Source organism: Phoenix dactylifera, chromosome 7 (assembly GCF_051530095.1).
Source record: "Phoenix dactylifera cultivar Ajwa chromosome 7, Ajwa_hap1_PhDact_Kaust_v1.1, whole genome shotgun sequence".
Lineage (NCBI taxonomy): Eukaryota > Viridiplantae > Streptophyta > Magnoliopsida > Arecales > Arecaceae > Phoenix > Phoenix dactylifera.
The window spans coordinates 29,382,942-29,405,398 of NC_143196.1; the positions used below are offsets into that span (position 1 = coordinate 29,382,942).

Below are 22,457 nucleotides of genomic sequence, written 5' to 3' on the forward strand. Positions count from 1 at the left end.
GAATTATGCTCGTCTCCTGAGAGCCCCCACCTCCTATTTTTTCAAGGTGAACTTCGACGGCAGTGTCATGGCGGGTGGATATAGCGGTGTCGGATTTGTCATCAGAGATCAGCAGGCTAAATTGGTGGCGGTCGAGGGTAGGCGCATCTTTGACCAGACCGTTGCCGAGGTCAAAGTCGCTTGGGAGGGTATCTTCCATGCAAGACGGGTGCTAGGTGCGGCATGCATTATCCTTGAGGGAATGCCACCACGGTGATCGAGGAAATCCAATCCCGAGAGGTCTGCCGAGGGGATGCGGCTGCTCCACGACATTCACCGTCCTTTAGGTGAATGCATTGCCTTCCGGGCTTCTCATGTGTATAAGGAGGCCAACAGTGCTGCAGACTAGGTGGCACCTTATGCGGCCCAGCACTCCGAAGGTGTTATCTAGGAGAGACACGACTCTGTCCCGTCTCTTTTGCATTTTCTGCTTCTTTCTAACCTTATGGGCTACACTCACACCCGTTGTATATGAGTCACCAATGTACCAAAAAAAAAAAGTATTAGTCAAGGATTTACCGAATGTTGTTGTTGATAATATATAAGGGACAACCTTGGCACAATGGTAAGACTACTCCATTATGACCAGGAGGTAATAGGTTTGAAATACAAAAACAGCTTGTCCACACATAGGGATAAGGCTGCGTATGTCTAACCTTCCCTAGACCCTATAATGGCAGCAACCTCGTGAACTAGGCCACCCTTATGTTGTTGATAATATATAGCTATCAAGGAAACGAAGATTTTTGTGGTGGGGGGGGGGTGCGAATCAAGGCCTCATGTAGTAAGCAATGTTCTAAGTACACTCTAATTGAAGTCATTTCTTTCATAGTGGTTTTCCTTTTAAATAAGTCCCCTCGATTTAAGTAGAAATTTTTATCAAAATTGTCTACAGATACCTTGAGTTGACTGAATGAGTTCACATGGAACAATCCACCTTGCCCACAAGAATGTTTTTATATTTGCTAAACCTAGAATAACAAATTATTGAGCAATAGAAACCAAACAATACAACTGCAAGAGAAATGGTGTTGATTATTAATTTTCAATGTTACAATATCTTATCCTTAAATATATATATATATATATATATATATATATATATATATATGTAGCAAAAAAGACATAAAATATACTGTATTATACATTGTATTAGCAACACATCCATCAATAACATAGTAATGTCATTAAGCGAAAAATGACTTATAACATGTTAGTGGGATTCAATAAAAATTTAAACCCATAATGAGAACAATGGAAGAGCTCGGTGATTTATGTTAATGGTTAACATAAAGGCTGCACTTGCATGAGATAAGCATTCAGGATGGTAGACACGGACGTTTTTAGCTTGGTGAGATAAACTAATAAGAATGGAGCTAACAATCAAGCACCTGCAATGAAATCGAGAACTTGCTTGAGATAAGATTGGTAGATACTAGAAGGAGAAAATACAAAGCTGAAAACTGTAACAACCCAGGACCTCACCCAAAATGGCTAGCCGGAAGATATTATTTAGGTTTCTTGATCCTGTATAAGTACCCAAAATCTACCCAGCAAATAACCGATATGGGACTAAACACACGCCTGCACGAGTCCTCACATACTCCCCCCGTTCAAGCCCTGACGTCCTCGTCAGGCTAAGGGTTCAAATCCATTCAAATCTAATTACAAGTCGAGGTGGGCAACGGGCCGTGCCGGGCCGGCCCGGCCCGGGCCCCCGGGCCTAAAGACTAAACGGGCCGTGCTTGGCACGGCCCGTCCAGCACGGAAGGCCAGCCCGGCCCGGCCCCAGGGCCCTCTATTGGTGGGCCGGGCCGGGCACGGCACGCCACGGGCCGTGCCAGGCACGGCCCGTAACGGGCGCAGACGGGCCGTGCCTGGCACGGCCCGCAACGGCTCCAGACGGGCCGTGCCAGGCACGGCCCGTCTGGAGAGGGGGGAGGAAAATAGCCGTTTCCAACGGCTATTTTCGTGAAAATGACCCTTTTACCCCTCCCAACAGTCCAATAACGGCTGAATTGAGGGGTATTTTGGGAAAAAAAATTTTTTGGGCTTCTATAAATAGCCCATTCCTCCCTCATTCTCACCACACCAAACCTCTCATTCTCTCCTTCTTTACTGCTATTATTTCTCTCTTCAAAGTGCTCTTCTAGCAATTTAATTTTTAGTTTGTTCAAGTGCTACACAAGAGGAGGTTCCTGTTGAGAAGAGAAGGTCGCTTCTGTTGAGAGCACAAGAGGAAGCTCGGAATCTCGGCTCTGCCTCTGCCCTCCGACCCTCTACTCAATTCCTCCTTGCGGTTAGTTTTTATTTTTTGAATTAATCATAGATATGTCATCTTTTGAGGAAAGTCAGTTTGGCATTCCTGTTTCTGAGGGAGAAGAAACTAATCCCCAACCCCCTGTTCCTAGTTCCTCTAGAACTGGTGAACCGAGTGAAGGTCAAACCTCTTCTCGTAAGAGGACTAGTACTGTATGGAATGAATTTGATAGAGTTATGGTTGAGGGAGTCTGGAAAGCTAAATGTAAAAAATGTGCCAAACTTTATAGTTGTAGTAGTAGTGGGGGAACAGGGCATTTAAAAAGACATCAAGAGAGTCATAGGATGCATGATTCTCATGCTCAAACTCAAAGTACCCTTAATATACAAGGAGAATTACTTGTAGGTAATTTTGCATATAATCATGAAAATCAAAGAAAAGCACTTGTAAAATGGATAGTTAAGGATGAATTACCTTTTAGTTTATGTGAATCTTTTAATTTTGAAGAATATGTTCAATTAAACCTACAACCTGCTTACAAAAGAACTAGTAGGCGTACATTTAGAAGAGTAGCTATGACCAATTTTTTAGCAATGAAACAAAATTTAATTGAAACACTTTCTACTTTAAATGTAAAAATTTCATTAACTTCTGATATTTGGTCAGCATCTGTAGGTAGTAATTGTTTTATTGCCATTACTGCTCATTATATTGATAATGATTGGCAATTAAATAAATATATTCTTGCTTTTCGTGCTTTTGATTTTCCACATTCTGGGCAACAAATTTCAAATATAATTTATCAAACTGCATGTTCATATAATATTAATGATAAAATTATGTCTATTACTTTTGATAATGCATCTAATAATAATTCTGCTGTTGTATTATTAAAAGACTCATTGCATCCCACATTAGATGGAAATTTACTGCATATTAGATGTGCATGTCATATCTTAAATCTTTCTGTTCAAGCTGGCATGGGCATGATTCAAGATGTGATTTCAAAAATTAGAAATGCAGTTTCTTTTATTCATACTTCTAGATCAAGACTTCAAGAATTTAAGGAATTATGCATAAATCATGGTAAACATTTTAAAAAATTTAAACTTGATGTAATTACTCGTTGGAACTCCACATATAGCATGATACATGATGCATACCCATATAAAAATTTATTAAGTGCATATATTAATGATCGTGGATTAGGATTTACATTGACTGAAACTGATTGGAATAAAGAAAAAATTTTGGAAAATTTTTTGCTTAGTTTTTATAATGCTACCAATGTTCTTTCTGGTATTTATTACCCTACTTCATGTTCATTTTTACAACAAGCATATATAATTAGTCAAAAATTTGCAGAACATAGATATGATGATGTTTTAATGCCTATTATTGACCTAATGGAATCTAAATGGAATGAGTATTGGGACAGGATATGTCCTATGCATAACTTAGCTGCTGTATTTGATCCTAGAGTTAAATTAAATGGCGTGCTAATTTTACTTGATGCATACTCTGAAAATATGAATCAAGATGCTGAATCTGCTAAAGATGAGGTAAAAAAACTTCTTTATGATATTTATGCTATATATGATGAAAAAATTCGTGGATCTAGAACACAAATACAAACCTCTATTTCTCCTTCTAGTAGTTCTCGTTCGTCATCTATTTTTTCATTCATTGCACAGAGAAGACACACACATGCTTCAAGTTCCTCTTCATCTTCTTCATCTTTAAGTAGTGAACTAGAATTTTATTTACGAAATGATCTTCATTCTGCATATGATGAAAATCAAATAGAGAATCTAGATGTATTATCTTGGTGGAAGAGTGTTAGAAATCAATATCCTGTTATGTCTGCAATTGCACGCGATATTTTAGCTGTGCCGATGTCCACGGTAGCATCGGAATCCGCTTTTAGTGCAGGTCGGCGTGTTCTTGACGAAAAGAGAAGTAGGATGACGGGCGAAACGGTGGAGATGCTTCTCTGCTTCAAGGATTGGCTGGATGCTGAGGCAAGACTTCAAGATAAAGGTGGACATAATACAACATCCTCTGATGATGATGATACAAACACTACTGAAGACTGAAGAGTGAATACTGATTCACTGAATCACTGATGATTAGTAAGATTTCTTAATTTTTTATAATTGTACATTTTTATTGTATTCTGGAGGTCAGACCAAGGTCCAAACCTCGGCCCTTTCTTAGTTTCTTATTGTATTCTAGAGGTCAGACCAAGGTCCAAACCTCCTTTCATGTACCATTTTGATTTAAATTAATAAACTGGTAGGGGTCTATGCCAAACCCCCCACCATTAAGGTGGCTTTATATTCATAAATCATAAATTCTTAGTGTTCAATATTTATTAATTTATTAAAAAAATTTATGAAGCATTAATTTTTATCGGGCCGAGCCGGGCCCAGGCCCGGACCGTGCCAGGCCCGCGTGCCAGCCCGGCCCAGGCCCTTATGGGCCGTGCCGTGCTGGCCCGCGGGCCGTGCCGTGCTTGGCCCGCGGGCCTAGACCGGGCCGTGCCGGCCCAGGCCCGAAGCGGGCCGTGCCAGGCACGGCCCGCTGGCCAGGACCCTCTAGCCCAGCACGGCCCTCTCAAAGGGGCCGTGCCAGGCACGGCCCGGCACTGTAGCTGGCGGGCCGTGCCAGGCACGGCCCGCTTCGTGCCGTGCCGTGCCGGGCCGTGGGCGGCCCGGCCCAGTGCCCATCTCTAATTACAAGCACCACGATCAGTCCGTGGTCAGCCCCAATAGATCCGTGCTGCAGTGTCCCCTAGTCCACATAAGTTATAGGCCGGGTCCACTCTGATACCATTTGTAACAACCAAGGACCTCACCCAAAATGGCTAACCGGAAAGTATTATTTAGGTTCCTTGATCCTGTATAAGTACCCAAGATCTACCCAGCAAATAACCGATATGGGACTAAACACACGCCCGCACGGGTCCTCACAAAAACAGTAGCACAGTACATTACAGCTTTTGAAGCATTAGTTTCTTTTGCATTCTTGATAATCAGCGTCATAAAACATTACGAATGTATGTTTTCTACACCACACAGATACTTTTCTACACTTAACAGACAAAATTCAGGGACAACAAAATAGCTAAAACTCAAGGCCTATTTGTCACGTCTTTTCATGTTTCTGTTCTAAAACAAAAACATGAAAACCAAGACAAAACATGTTTAGTGCTCCTGTTCTATTTTCTGTTTTTGGAAAATCATATACATTGTTCTTAGGAAAAATGTAAGCAAGAATATCTTGTTTTTCACATTGTTCCAAAATAAGAAACTCAGGTTTTTCAAGTGGAAGCCCCACTCTCCTTATATCCTTTCCACCACAATCACCACTGTCTAACCACCATCGGTGGTGGCAGGCAGAACTTCCAACCTCCTTCGTATCCTTTCCACCACCATTGCTGCTGCCGCCGCCGCATCCAAAGGTTAGAAGAGAGGTCAATTTTTTTAGTTCATTTGTGTTTACAAAAATAAAAGTAGTTGACTACACTAGATATGTTTAAGTTTCTGAAAATATAAGAAAATAGTAGAAACAGATTTTTTTAACTTTTATAAATAGAAAAGGTGAAAGTGATGCCAAACACAACCTTAGCTTCTAAATAACTCGCTAAAAATTTAAAAAAAATAAAAATAAAGCATACAGATGTAAACATGACAAGTACATAGCCAGAGAAATGTTAATTCAATCCAATCATTAGTGTGCAATAGAAGCATACTGTCAATCCAATAAATAGATGGTTTTGCATCTTGCTCATTGATACTTTCAGCCTTATTTTCTTCCTCCATTTTATTTCCCATTCTGTCAAGAATAACAGCTACTTGATCCCCATTGACCTCATAGACTTCTCCCCGCTGTCCATTTGACAGGGTCCTGCACGATTTGATGGTTTGAGAGAAGATTAAACCAAGCAAAACATCTAAAATAGAAGGCTGGAAAGGATAAAACATGCATATGGCACATCTAAAAAATACACATACTTTATAAACAAAATAGAAGGATCCAGAACCAAAGACAACATTGACAATTAAAAAAAAGAAAAGACAGCATATTGTATTAATATGAATGTTAAGTTATTGGGAAAAAATTAATATCTCAAAAATAAAAATACTGTGAAGTTGTATTCCATGTAGAGCACAGCATGTGGGTTGTTGCGTGGTGTACAGGCAGCATATCCACAATAGAGAAACACTAGAGGAACTTTTAATTATGTTTATGATATTCTAAATGTGCTCAAGGTAGTGCTTGTGGCAATGCCCAATTAGCATTTCCCATCTCAGTCTCTCAAACATCCCCTTCATCCTGACGCCACCTATAGTTACTTATAAACTTCAAAAAGGCAACCTTTTGCTCCATGAATATAATATCATGTATTATATATATGTATCGACTTCATATATCAAGTATGAACCACTAGGGTTTCCAAACATCTTACCACTAACTTCAAATCCGAAGCCAGCTCTCCAAACTAGTGTCCCATATCTAGTCAAGGTAAAATTGGGCAATGGAGGGACAAGTTGATAATCCCAAGAGCCAGTTGGCAGGAAACATGCCTTATTGGCTATTCATTTTAAGAATATGCAGCTAAAGAGCCATACCCTATGGATGGGAAAGGGCTTTGACTTTTGAAATTTATGAATTCCATCCATCACTGCTAAGGCACCATTATAAGCACAAGCCCAAAATAGATAAGATTTCTAGATACTGAAATTGTACATATCATTAGTCCCAAAGAGCCGTAACATTCTTGGCACTAATATATTCCTAATGCAGTTCCTGAGTACAAAGTTACACTTGTGACCATTATCTTTAGAGCTTAGACAGACCATCATTTTCCAAATTCACTCCAGCAAAAAACTCATTTTCAAATTCCAGGAGAATCATACTAGTTTCAGCTGGTAATATGTTTCTGGAATTTTCTCAGGACAAATACACGTTAAGTTTGCAGCTGATTTCCCTGCATTTCTTCTCTTTTGAAGCAAATAACATGCAGTCAAGCCCAACAATGACCAATATGGAGCAGATGAGCCTTCAAGGCACAGATCCTCAATCAAAATAATAAACAAAACCAACCTACTAACTTGGTAAAGCTTCTTCTTGCCCTCAATTCTTCCCTCTCAAAGCCACAAAGCTGAACCCAGTTAAAGGATGATAGCAACCACTTACCCTCCAACGCTCCTGCTTTCATTGAGGAACTTTTCCACAATCGCTACAGCTTGTTAAGAACATTTCTTTTAGGAAATTCAACAAGCATACCTAGCATGGAACATTTGGCCAGTAGGTCCAGGACCGACCAGGCTGGGACCCCTATACCTATCAGATACAACCTTTTGCCACAGCAAGTCTCTTTCCAAGCTTCTCAATCATAGGATCCTGGTTATGCTAGCCTACCAATCAATGCGAGTATGGTATAGCTACTTATAAAATTCACTCCCTTAAACACTGGCTGCAGAGACAAGTTACCGAATAATAGCCCTCTTACTCTGATTAATTAGTAGACAAGTAATCAATTGAGCCTCCAAAGAGGAAATTCAATTTTTTTTAAAAAAAGAATGCCAGTATTCTGCCCACAGAACCCCAGGGCAAAACCTACACTACCTTGACTCCAGTATGTGTGTCGGTAGTGGGTCTGTTTCCATGTCCGGTTGTCTACCAATGCCATGTTCAAGTGCTGGGGTACCAAGTACTTTAGGTTACACCAAATGGTCTAGGTAGCATAGGACAACTAGCATTACATGCTAGGATAGTCAAAGGGTACCAGTAAAAAACTGACAATTTTGTTCTGATGTTAACAGCGAAGACATATCTGGCACAATTCCAGGAATATACGATAGATAAAAGCATGCATTTCACTATATAAAATTTAAGGTGACATTCACAATGAGTTCATCAGCAATCCCTAATGAACCACATTAAAATGGAAGATTCAGTAATGATGTCTGCAAAACTACCAGACATATACCAACAGAATTTAGGACCAAGACAAGAAAAAGAGAAGATTTGTAAAAGAAGAGAAGGAAACCTCTACCGACTATTGAACCAAACAAACAATCAATCATCAGAGATCATTTTCAAAGAACTGGTAGTAAGGCCTACACCACCCACCAGTACAGCCCTTAAGCACAAATTTCTCAATGATTCATGTCCCCTAAACAATGCAATAATATGACATTCCCTTTGATTTCTCATTGGCAAGATGATATGGTCAAATGAGATCAATATACAGAATAAAGTCTGATTTTAATGCTTGTCATAAGGTTTAAGAAAACATTCTTGATTTCCTGAAAGGCGTTGTTGTGGGCAATTATTCTTCTGCAACCAATTGAAATGAAACCATTACAATGTAAAAGCAGTATGCCAGAAGATAAACAAAGCAACGGGAAAAGGGTCATCCTGCTCTCCAGCTGAAAACATGATCAAGCTGTTAAACACTGTGGCACAAAGGTTGCCACAATTCTAAAGAATATGCCTAATTTAGAAGGCTAAACACTTGATCCAACAGTTATCCTATGCTATATAGGGAAGACTTACCCACCCACCTGCCTCTAATAAATGTATATGCATTTGTTGAGCCATCAGAAGTTGGTATTTTCCCCAATATGATCCTGTGATACAATATATATGCTATCAATCAGGCTTCATAAATATGCAGCTCAATTAGGGGGGTCGAAGAATACAAGGATGTGGGAGTGAGCCGATTAAACCAGTTTCATGTGATAGAATGTCAACCAGTTTCATGATTTTGACCAGGTGAAGCTTCTTACACTCTTGAAGTTACCAAAGACATAACATTTGAACTTCAAATTTATCAAATAACTGAGAAATCGATTGCAAAGTCAAGCAAAAATCTGCATTAACTTTGTTACAATATAAGAAAAAGACTAATGCAAGTATGCAACCATTTATGCTTTATATTTTTAAAAAGTTTGCCATGAAAAAGTAGTTTAACTGACTACAGAAATAAGTAAATTTCTAGCTGCAGGTGCATCTCACTTTTCCTCTTCCATTATCATATTTTGCCTTGTTGATTGAATAATGGAAGAACCTCTGATTTGCTAAAATCAACTCTAAAAATAACAATTCCAACATCAAGTAACAAATATCATCCACTTCCTATTGTGGAAAATACAGTGAGCTAAAACTGGTGGAAGATGTTTCTGGTCGCTCCCCCAAACTATACAATCACACCAATCCAATCACATGGATCGCAATCTCTCTCAGAAATGACCCTTTATAGTCAGTTCCAGTATAAATTGGATCAAAGTTTGAATGGCAACTCATGCAGAGTTTGCTGCAGCTTCCAGTAACGAGTAAAAATAAGGAAAGATCATCTTCAATCATCATATGGTGATGATGCAATGATGAATACTCAAGGGATTAAACTCTAGTGCTGGCCACGTGTTATGAGCATGAAGTAAAGCATGGGTGTGATCCCTAACCTAATAAATGCACTCTTAAGCTAGCAACACATATCTTTTTCCTCTCCCTTGAGCAAAGATTAAACTGACTGAGGTGTATTTCTACTAAATTCGGTTATTTTTAAAGCAGCTAGAGATAAAAAGTTGGCAGTATTTCACCTTAAATGGAGACTCGAAGACCATGGGTGGAGGCTCAAGGTACTTTTCATTATAATAGTACAGATTTTTTCAGGGTTTAACCATTTTTTCCTAAAAAATATGGTCAAATAAGGAGTAAAATTCCAACTCAAGAATGCTTCATGAAAGAATTGAGCAAGTTCTTAAGACCAGTTCCCAACATGATGTCAACCCTCCAAGTATAGGAGTCCAATTTCTGGCCAAGGCAACTTTCAGCAAGAGATTGTTCTACTATGGGACCTAGAAGACCAATAAGCAAGCAGAGAGACTTGTCATATAGATCCCCGCAAAAACTCATGCAACTAGGGAACGACACTTCATCTCTGGAGCACAACTTATAGGCCCAAAAGTCATAGTGGAAAACTAACAAATTAAAATATCCTTCTTATGGATAAAATTAATTAACCAGTTTCTCATAAGAAGTTAACAGCTCTCATCAGATAGCCTCAAGTAGGAAAGACTATACCTCCCAAATCAATATTCAAGGAATGCAAATGGCCTGCCCCTCTTGAATGATAATTTTTTTATAAAGATGTAGGGATACAGCAACAAAATTAAACATATCAAAGGGGTCTCTCCAACGGTGCACGTGTAGTCATGCAAAAGAACATAAAAACTGTGTTCTAGTTCTCGATATATATATATATATATAGACACACACACATTAGCACAGTGTAAGGTTGTGGTTTTAAGTGGCCTGCGGTAAGGTATTATCTTTAGCCTTAACCAGCAAGCCTTTATCACCCATACATGTTGAATTTGAACATGGCAGTAAGTGATCCGACAAAAATTGAGCATTTTTTATGATCAGACCATTAAGCTGTTGCTTACACTCAGAAATTATGGCAAATTCTTGGCCAAGGCAACCTCAAGCAAAAGAGGAACTGTAACCAATGATCCAAAAGAAGAATCTTTGTTCCTTACACATTAACCCTGCGTTAGGCAGGACAGCCACCACCTACCACTCGAGTTCCAATAGAAGTTTTGACAAAGTTGAAAAGATTATTGTAGAAAAACACATACATAGCTATTTGTATAATCTTCTATATACTCCATCAACAGTAGACATTTATGCTTTCCTATTTTTATCGAGACACAATAAGACACGGCCTAGACAGATGTAAGGATGGGGACGTGATCAACTTCTAAAGTGCACTACTTTCCCTGAATAGCAATTATCATAGTGAACTAATAAGGTCTAGTCACAATACATGCTCATGACAAATTTGTTAACTTATTAGTGATTGTTATTATAGAACCAAGGCATACTTCACATATCAAAATGACATTACATAGATTTCAGGTTCACGACATTACACAGATTTCAGGTTCAGGTGTAAATATAATGATTGATGGTTGAAAATTAGAATATCCACATAGAATCAAGATTTTTAACACAAAAATATTTCACATAGCCCAGATCAAGAAACAAAATGTTGCATTTCACTATAAATTGGAGGTAAGATTAAGAGAAGATAAACCAAATTACCTGTGATCAGCTTCAACATGCACTGAGGCCCCAACATACTTCACCCGGTCCCCTGAAAAATGGATAGAATGGTTTGAGAACACATAGAAAATGATAAGGAAAAATTTTTCTTCCAGCTCAAAGAAAGGAATTGAAGGCAGGAGATCATTCTGGTCGACATCCCCCAAAACATAATTATCAAATGAGGCATGCAACCTGATCGTAATGAAGATGATGCACATATGCAATCTTCATGACACTAACAAAGGATCCCGGCACCATCCCCACCAAGAATCAGAACATTTCGTGCATTTATTTACCAGGACATCTAAAGGATAGGTGCCAGCTAACCCTCTCTAATCGAAATATTAACTTGTATGCAACCATCATATATCCTATTGTTCACATGAAATAAGTAAAAGCATGTTAAATCACATACATGATATATACATAAAACATGTTATGTAAAATATATGCTACCATAATGTGCTCGATTTGTTTAATCCACCTCAATAAGTAGAATCATGAACCAGCAAATGATAAGTGCACTGAATATTAATATAATATCAATAAAAAAACTGCATTAGTATCCATTCGCTAAATATCACCAAAAAACTTCAGTTTGAGGTATAATCACCATCATGGAGACTAACTAGAAACCACCCACAGATACTTCAATAAATTGGAACTTTGTCATATAGAAACAGCATAAGATCAGTTGAGCTTATAAATAATTGTAAACTGGGGCACACTATCATATGTTAAACCAAGAACAAGATTCCTCCGTGATAGCATATTGGAACTTCAAGGCATTACATCTTTAGAGAGATCAACAGTTCTATCTAATGAGGATAATGTCTTTCCTGCTGGGCAGGAGTCAGGTGCACTACTAATTCATGACTTGACAACTTGCAGAAAGAACATAATCCATAAAAAGGACACTGTTTTTCTTTCTTGAATGTCTACTACCAAGTAGAAACTACACCAAGCAGAAACAACGAGCCCTAATCCAGCAATTTGGGTTCGTATGAATTCTACTTTGCTTTTACTTCCTATCTAAGCCTATGTCTTCTATGAAAGAACACCCTCCAACATTAGGGGTGGCAAAACCTTTCTCGAGCCCACCAACCTGCATGAAGCCAACCAAAATAAACAGGCTCTGGCTGGCCATTTTCAAATCCAAGTTGGAAGTGAGTCAACCTGAGACCATCCCGTTCATAAATGGATGGGTTCGGGTTTAGCTCCCAAATCTGGTGGGTCCCCTAAGTCAATATATATCAGAAATATATCAGATTTTTTTAAGTTTAGCAAAGATAACTATATCACTTGCATGAAGATACACTAGCCACGATAGCAACTATGAAGCTAGTGGCCCACAAAACAAGTAAATTATTATGACCTAATTTATTCTTATTATAGCATTTTTTTTTTAGTCCATTGTTAATTTATTTTTTTATTGTAATATATCCTAAATTTCTAAATTTTTTGTGCTTATGATGATAAAAATATGATATTTTCTGTTTGTGATATTTGCATGCTATGTTTTGCTTCAACTTCAGTTATATATATATATATATATATATATATATATATATATATATATATATATTTGACAAACAAAAATTTAAACGGGTTGGTGGTTGTACAATAAATAGATCAGGTATGGTTTTACATTTTCCAACCCAATTAACAATTGGTCGGATTTGGGTTGCAAGTTTTTTGACCCGACGCTTAAAGAAAAAATTAAAATGGTTTGGTAGCTGCATCCGGGTTCATGGAAAACAAATGGGTCGAGTATGGGTTTACATCTTCCAACCGATTATAAATGGGTTGGATTTGGGTTGGAAATTTTTTGACCTAAACTTGCTTCGTCCCGACCCAAACCTAAACTGACTTGATCCATCACCGCCCCTATCCAACAAAGATATATTTAATTGCATGCGATGTTAAATAATACTACAAACTTTAACAACATTCTCCTGAGGGTGCTATATTTTCAATAAGAAAGAAATCATTCAGCAAAAAGTATACAATTTCAAGTTCTAAACCATGCAAAACCAGGAGTGATATGGCTTTTTTGTTCATCCCCACTCTTACATGGCAAAGCAATTCATAGCTCAGGCCATGTTCCTTTTTCTGGCACATAACCATAAAGGAAACGCCAACAGAAAAGGCATATATACATCAAAAAGAGAACCAAATCTTAAGTGATAGTTAAGTTACAATTAGATGAATGCAACAAAAGCAAACCATGAAACAGGATTAATTTCCACACGAATTACTGAAATAGCATAACCAAGGTCGGAGGAATCAGTATCGGGCACCGTTCCGAGAGAGGGCACGCTGCCAAAGCTGGAGAAGGAGAAGAGAAAGAGAGAGCGAGCGGGGGAAGGAGGGAGGGAGAAGGAGAGGCGGCGGACGCCGGCCCCCCGCAGCCCTCTGCCGACATATGCCGCCTCTCCTTCTCCCTCCCTCTCCCGCTCGCTCTCTCTCTTCTCCTTCTCCGGTGCCGGCAGAGTGCCGTTTTTACAGCCCAAACCGTACTAGTAAGCTACCGGTGCAGCTCAGAACGGGCGGAGCCGTCCGGTTCGGGACAGTTCCACCGACCATGAGCATAACAGATATCTAAAACTAGGTAAGCAAGCATGTTACCCTTTTTGAGAGGCCTTTTTGGTTGTTGTGATGACTCAGCAGTCTCTGTCTGTGTCGATGATGAGGTACCCTCAACTTCTCCAGAAACTCTCTGCAATATATCACAGCCAAAAATATAAAGCTAAATCAATAGCGGACAACAATAAAATATAGACAGTTCAAACAACATGAAGCAAAAACATATTCTCACTTAACCTAATAAAATTAGGTATTTTTACATGTGTATCCCTGTAAATATAGCTTAGAACATATTTGCCCTTCAAAAATTCCTATTTACATATGTACCCTTTAATTCACCCTACTTTTGCAACGGTGCCCCTTCTATTAGATTTTTTGATTGATGGTGTTCCCATATTGAGTATAAAATGACTTTGTTAACCTTTTGCATCAATATCCCAAATGGAAGGGGCATTATTGCAAAAATAGGGTGAATTGAGGAGTATATATGCAAATAGTGATTTTTGAGGGGATAAACATGCAATAAGGCATATTTGCAAGGGTATATATGCAAAAAACCTTCAACTTATGAAAAGTGAAATGGTACTATAAAGACCAATGATGGTTGAAGAGTTCAATTGAACTCCAAGTCTTGATTCCCACACAATGTTAAGTAAGAATCCAAATCATAACCAGATATTTCAACAAGTTGTATCATGAATTTATTCTTAAATGGCCAATATATTTTATTAATAGTGCAAAAAGGATACAGAAGTTGGGGGTCCCATGTTCAATTGCGATATGAATGAAGAGCTTAAAAAATACACATGATAACATGATAGAACAGCCCACCAGTACACAACCACCCCTAGCCCCATTGCCTAATTTAATTTCCTCTAATAGGTTCCTTGGAGCCCCTAACTTACAGATTATGCAATTGCATCCCCCAAAGTCCACTCAGCAAAAAGCATAAAGGAGTCCCTTTAAAGATAACCCCACTATTAACTTTAATCCGTTTCCAAATCAAAATAAATCAATAAGACTGAAGTCACATTGATAAGTCAATTTGCCTGATGTTCTATTTTACTATTGCTCGTAAACTTGTGGTTCTTAGTAAATATCTTAAATAATATAGTTTGATCGAAATCCATGGTTCACCGCACCATCCAGTACATGGCATACCAAGATCCGCAATCTCGGTGCCGGATACCATATCGATACCTTATTAGTACGGTACGCCTCTATACTGAAATAGTTCTCTAACCATTTTTCTCAATTTTTATCTCGGTATGCCTCGATATGGGTCAATACGCTTCGGTACGAGACGGTACGCTTCGGTACGGGATGGTACGCACCTCAGTATACCTCGATACAGCCATACAGGTCGGTATGGGGCGGTACGGGCTTGTACCAACTTGAAGCTAAGTTTCGTACCGGTTTTCTTCCGATACGGTACAATACGCCCCGTACCAAGCGGTACGATATGCCCCGTACCAAACAGTACGATAGACCATTGTGGCATACCATGCCATTATCACAAAGATATGGGTACACTAGTGAGGTTCAATATGGCGCAGGAGCCAAATCGGCTTACACTGGGTACATTACACTGGGTACATAGTTGGGCAAAAGGAAAGGGTCTCCAACACTACCTCGGTATAGGAGGCATGCAATATAGTACCAATAAGGTAACGGCACAATACCCAACATCAGTACAACAAACCAGGTCAACATCAATATAAAAATAGCAAAGAAAATATTGCACCAATCAACATATCATACCCTCATGGTTCTCAAGTTCAAGTCTGGCCTTTGTCCACGATTCACTGAACATCAATCAAACTACCTACTAAAATAAACAAATAAATTACATGCAGGTTCATCAAATTGACAATGACAACAACCAACAACCTTTGTCCTCGCTTTGGGCTGCAAGTGGGTTGGATCAGGTCCAGATCCTATTTGACAAGATCCAAGCCATACAGGCAGTAGTTTTCAGTTCTGAACTCAAATCCAATTCATTTGCTTGGACGGTCAGATTGGATCAAGATCTCATTTAAGGTTGAGCCTAGGCGCAAGGCGCAGGCAAAGCCCACCCCAAGGCCCCACGTGTATTGAGGCGAAGCCCCTTTAGAGAGCACACAAAAAGGTATGCTCTATGATGAAACCACATAAAAGACCACCTTATGTTACCAAAAACCATGCTTCTAGCATTTAAACGGCATGTGTTTCCCTACAAACATTATAGAATGTATCCTGTTGATCAAGGAAAATTATAAATGTAATAGAAACAGTAAAGTTCAATATTTTAGAATTAACAAACATATCAGGTCAGTGTTGGCCTAACTTCATAAAAGAATGAAAATATGGTACAGTAGTCATGTCTTTTGTTTCACATGAGAGTGGTGCTTGACCATTCCATTTCTCTTCCTTGTTCTTTCAACTATGTATTACAATAACACCCATTCTTGAAGCATCATTCTATCCCTCCCTCTGCAAAACCATGTCATCCTTTGTTTCCCTCTCCACAAAGATACCATTAGTCCAGAATAATTAAACCATGCTTAGTTTGAAATTCTCGCGTAAAAGAAACAATCTTGATGACTATGAATAGAAGAAACTAAACTGTTAGGTGAGAACAGGCTACACAATACGCAGTTACATAGATTCATTCATACACATAAACACATGCATACATATAGACACACAGAGTTAATGCACAAACTTTCAAAAGAAATCATCACTGAAGCACCTGCTCCAGCAAAGGAATTATAATGATAATAATTCTATCGTTTTTACCTTTGCAAACTCTTCTAGACTGTATGGTACAAGCTTCTTGATGGCCTCAGCAGATGCTTGCACATCATCAACATCATCCTCGCTTTCACCAGATTTGGCTTCATTGCTGCTTGCCCATTCTTCTTCATTGTTTCCATCATCTTCAACATCTGACTCTGATGTACATTCTTCTCCTGATTCCACATTCTCATCATCCGTTTCACTTTCTGATGCACATTCTTGACCAAAATCCTGCAGCAGATAATTAACAATAACAAGCAAATGCCTTTAATAAGTTAATGAAAGAGATCATAACCAGGTCAAATATCAAACATGGAAACCAAGGGGTAATATGTGCTGCACTTACGTATGGAGCAAGAACACTGCTGTCTAGAACCAGCAAGGGGACTTGTAATTCCTGAGCCAAAGCTCTCACCAATCTTTCCCGGTAAAGCTCGGTTCCTATGAATAGCAAGAAATAGAGTATTTACCCAACTTGAATGACATATTTTAGCGAAAGGAATTGACAAGTAATAAAGGAACCACAAACGACCTGAGATACTCTGAAGCAAAATTCTCCCAGTTGAAGAGGTAAGCCGAGCACCATAAGATGATGTGAAACTCTTGTGCTTCAAATGGGAGGAAGCACATTCCACCAACAAATTTTTTGTGTGTTCACTAGAAGCAAGAAAGAAGGGAATAAGTTACAGCAAAGAACATTATAGTCTAGCTATAAGAAAAGAGAGAATAAAATGAACTTACTGGATATAATAAGGAAAGGTCCTCCATGAAACTGTGATCTTCTCCCATGGAATCACCCTTCGCAAGAATTCATTTTTGAACCTCTCTCGCTTGGTTAGAAAAGGGGATTCTCTCTTTTTACTATCAATGGACGATCTCTCGCTATTCAGCCACTCCTGCTGATCGTGTTCCCCAAGCCGAGCATGCTCATTGCAGTGCTTTGAATCAGCTAAAACCTCTTCTTTCCTAGTCTTCCCTTTATCAAAGTTGGTGGCATCTTTAACCGGCACATGTTTGTCCCCACTGGCATTACTCCCATCACCTTTGGAGCTATAAAATCGACACAGTCCATATGAAAAGGATGCAGGGTACCTCCTACAAATGCCTAAATCACTACCAACCGGCAGGGAAGGTGGAACTGAGCTGAACTTCCTAATAACACTATCTTTTAGTGATTGGCCTGTATGGTAGATACTTCTACTAGAAGAGGATTGTGAAATATCCCTTCTGATCAACCTAAATAAAGATCCTGCCTGTTGGGATAAAGAATACCAGTTCTGGCCCCTAAACTTTACTCTCCTTGCATACATTGCAACCTTCTCTAATCTTCAGGAAATTTATTGCATCACCGGTGGTGTTATAACAGTTATTGGTATTAAGCTACAGTTTGTAGAGATAACTCTGCACATTAAGAATAACAGAAAATAAAAAAATTAATGCACATTTTCTCCGAGTATATAGAACAAGAATCGGTGGCAGCAAAGAACGGAATTTTATCTTGCATCACAGATTCCAAACATATGACTTTTTATCAACACCGAGCTATCAATACAAATACTCGCAATGAAAGACAGGAAATTTAACCAGCGCCATCAAAACAACAAATTGGAGGCCCAGGAAAATTAATTATGAACCTTTCATCGCATCAACGACGCATAACTTCAGTTTCAGCCATGAATGAAAGAAATTACAACTAATAGATAATAGAATCGAAAGAAAAAACAATCAAAAGATCATGCCCAGTCCTCTAGAATAGAGGACTGCAGCTAAAAACCAAAAAAGGGAGGGGGGGATCCCCAGATACCGAGCAAGAAACGAGTTGATCTTCCGAAAAGGAATTATAATAACAAACAAGATGCTCCAAACCCTAAAATCATCCCTAGGAGAGGAATCAAAACGCTAACTTGGTATAGATTCTAGGGAGAAGGGCAAACCTTGTTAGGGTTTTTTGGGGTCCCTCGCTCCGTTGGCTTTGTTATTGTGAACAGGGGCGAGAGAGTCGGAGAGGGAACCGGGAGTTAAATCGTTCGCCCTGTCCTGGCTTCGCAAGGCGCCGCAGCTGTATCTGGCTCTCAAGGTTCCAGTTCGTTCATATATGTGGAAGCCGCGCGTGCCCTCCGATCTCGTGCTATTGGACCGCCTGATTTTATGGATGGCTCGCGATTGATGATCGAAACGGTTATGATAAGGATCATCGTGCGTCTGATTAGATTTCTGAGAATCGCAGGGCGGGGTGATCCCGTGGTACGCTGGGCACTCGGGATCTCATCATATTGATGGTTGGGATCGAGTGTATGAATAAGTTCTATATTTTTAATTACTCATGAAACGTGATGTGTATTTGGCCTTGTAGATGGACGCATCGTTCAATCATGACCGTATTTTAAACGAGCATGGTCTCTTAAGAGGAGGTAGGGTGGCAGCCGATCGGGTTGGCTTAGGTCCAGGCCATAGCCAGCTAAAGATAGCAATAGATAAAACCTTGGCCCATGCTTGACCCAATGTTAGGTCGGGATCCTTTTTACAATACCCATCTATAAATTGACCTTTATGATACAATTTGACCCCTTTAACCCACAGCATCATCTAATTTGTAAAGGTTGATCCTTGAGTGAGCGCATCTAATATGTCAAATTCAATCTCGATAACTTGGTGACTTGTTTCCAAGATCAAATGAACAACCAGCAGTAATTAAAAAGATCAACCACTTGTAAGATTCTTGCTTAAGGTGTGGCACGATCCTTTTCTAAGCTGTATTAATCCAAATAGAAACACTATCCCTATAACTAGTTCAATCATTTCCGGCCCATCTAAAATCTGGAGTTGAAAAAGCCCTAACTTCCACTTGATCTAAATAAGGTTGGATTGGGCTAGATTTTTTAGTCGAGTCAATTTTTGTTAGCCCTACCTGAAAAATTATCATCAAGTTTAATGTTTCAATGTACATTGACTCAACACAAAGAAAATTATCATGTTTGGTCAATGGAATAGAGGTTGAATAAAGAACTTATTCCATCATATTCCTTCTAAATGCCCTTTTAGTGTCTTCTGTTGCACTTTCCTCCATCATCAAGTTAACAAGTCGGTATTATCTATGTTTTATTTTTTTTTTTTTTATGGTGAAACTGAGGCATATTTTGGATGATTTGACCATTGTATTCGGAAATTATTAGATTTGTTGGAGGATGGCTCTCTATGTGTGATTTGCTTGCTTTCTTTTCTTCGGTCAGTTGAAGAAGACACTGAAGAGAAACAGAGCCACCCAATGTAGGCATGATGCAAAAAGTTTACGTACAACAAAATATTTATGAGCTTATGGCTACTGATCAATGTTGTTTGAATTCACCTTGTCATAAATTTACACCCCTCTCCTAAAAGCCCACATTTTTTTCTTGACATAGCAACATTTTAGAATACTAATAGGATGAGATCGAGTTTTAATTTCATAATTTTACCTTCATTTTAAAAATGATTCCCTCACTCCATAGTGAGAAATCTGGCAGCAGCTGAGACAACCATTATCTAGGATGATTTAAGTTTTATGTGTAGCTCATCGTCAACCACCTATATCGTAGTTGTACCTTCGATTTTAGCTAGTAGGCAATGCTTGTAATGTCTAGTCAAGAGATTGATGTTATCGAACATCTAATATCGCTACCTGATGATGTATAGCCATACATGGTCTTTGCTCTTATAATATGTCTTCAAATATGAAATGTTTGTTCTCTTGTAATAACAAACTTTCGAAGTTCAAAATAACAAAGTTTCAGTTTAATGTTGAATACTCTTCACCTCCCTTTTGTTCTAATTTTTCTTTTTCGCAATTTGTTTTTCCATCTTTCTTTTTGGTAAATCTAGCTGGAATGGTAACTAAGATGTCATCCCATGATTGTGGGTCACCTTGGAAAGGGAAATTTTATACGAATCCAAGCTGAGGATTAAATGTTAGGATTTAGTTTGGTTCTTTCCTGGCCTGCATGGGAGGTGACGAGCAACAAGATAGGCCCAGTTTCTTTTGATGGAATAGAGTTTTTGATAGCCATATTTTACAGATCTAAAGAGACTCCAAATGTTTGCTAGATCCCTATACTATGACACCAGACTACTTTTACCTGCGATTGGTTGAAAAAATAAGTAGTTTTCAAGAGCACTGGAGTGGAGAGAGGAGCAGGAAATTCTGTATGGTGTTCGAAATCTCGAAAGCCTGAATCTCTGGGACTCCCAACAATCTGATTATATATAGTGGCATGGACGAGTTAATTTACAAGTAGTTGCAGAATACAAAAATATATTCAAGTAGAAAATTTTAGTAGTAAACAATTGAAATTTAAGTATTATATCAATAGATATAAAGATAGCTAAACAAAGTGTGTTTGCAAAGAAGGAAAAGTAAATAACTATATAGATACACATGATATACATTTGAGGATTCTTCCTGTGGGGTGGGTTCAGAAACCTGGTTGGATCACCAATATTACACCAAGAAACTTGTCCTAGCTTTTGATTTGGTTCGCCGAAGTTCTCAGCTGAATTGTCGACACCGAAAAATGTAGTGACCCAGAATTGTTCATACCAGTAATGTAAATCATCTGATTTGACCAAGTGATCCTCATGTTGGACCATCAAGTTAATATCGCAGATTCATATAATTAGTTAGTGGGGTGATCTTTCTTTTTGGGATAAGCAAAGGGTGCAATTGGTGCATAAAGTTTTAGGCCCAAAATGTTGTCATCCTCCACTATTTTCTTCTCCTAAGAGCTATGAGCTGATAACTTTCATACTTCTTAAATCACTGAAAGATCATTTACTGAATCTGAGGCTTCTTAAAATAATGATATAACGAAAAGGAACCTTTTCTTCCACCTTTGCATGAAGAAGAAATCCTCACCTGCCACCAGCCTTAAGAACTGCTCAAAAAATAATCTAAAAGCGCTGAAGTCACTTGAAGGCAGTAGCCCAGACAAGTCCCTGTCCCATGACCTTTTCTCCCCCTTGGTTCTCTACATCTGAGTAATGTAATGCTAAAGGCAAGACCTGAGGCCAAGTTGATTAACTGGTTCTAATTTAATGATACTTTGAGGAGCCCACTAAATTATACATCGAAGACTTCGTCATGCTACGAATAGAACAAACTTTAGATTGAGATTGTTTTTTATGCTATTGCGGTAGGTAACATCACTTTAGAGTCGCATGATGGAATTTCAAGTAGAAGCATGAAATGAATGGGTAAATTGAAAGCTACTTAATTGTTTAAATAAGTAACAAGTTCATTCAACTTCAGTCTCTGTATGTTAAGAATATTTATGCCTCCCATGTTTCTGAAGTCCAAACCTCCATTGACAGAGTATGAATTCTTTTTATTTATATATATGAAAACCGATGCTTGGTTTCTTTGATGCTGTATTGCTAACTAAAAATATAGGGTGCACAACCCACAAATGCCCACCTACACTTGATGGCAACGTTTCATTAATTTTAAAATGCCAAGTTGCCTCGGAATGTCAAACTTTAGCAATGATTAGATCCCACTTATTGGTTTGAAGCCTTGGAAATATCTAAATATAAAAACTGGGTGGACTTGGAGTTAGCTTTGTAGTGACACGACAGCGGCTATTGCTCTGTATTTACTTGTTCCTCCTAGATCCTCTGATGAAAGGACGAAAGCAGCCAT

At 38.7% G+C, this 22,457-nt stretch overlaps 1 protein-coding gene across 2 annotated transcripts in view; it reads right to left on the bottom strand.

Moving 5' to 3' along the window:
• LOC120111017 (uncharacterized) overlaps positions 1-18,945 on the bottom strand; it is a 32,528-nt gene extending 13,583 nt beyond the window's left edge. The window contains exons 1-9 of one of the 2 annotated variants that reach the window (XM_039127290.3): positions 18,721-18,905; positions 17,528-18,187; positions 17,319-17,443; positions 17,133-17,227; positions 16,787-17,017; positions 14,051-14,141; positions 11,420-11,471; positions 8,875-8,940; positions 6,054-6,208 (exon numbers count right to left, since the gene is read on the bottom strand). In XM_039127290.3, the coding sequence (XP_038983218.3) occupies positions 6,054-6,208; positions 8,875-8,940; positions 11,420-11,471; positions 14,051-14,141; positions 16,787-17,017; positions 17,133-17,227; positions 17,319-17,443; positions 17,528-18,096 (1,384 nt within the window). In that variant the 5' untranslated portion in view covers positions 18,097-18,187; positions 18,721-18,905. Of the gene's footprint in view, positions 1-6,053; positions 6,209-8,874; positions 8,941-11,419; positions 11,472-14,050; positions 14,142-16,786; positions 17,018-17,132; positions 17,228-17,318; positions 17,444-17,527; positions 18,188-18,720 lie in introns of both variants that reach the window. The other variant, XM_039127291.3, reaches the window with a different exon arrangement.
• Between the last annotated feature and the right edge of the window lie 3,512 nt (positions 18,946-22,457).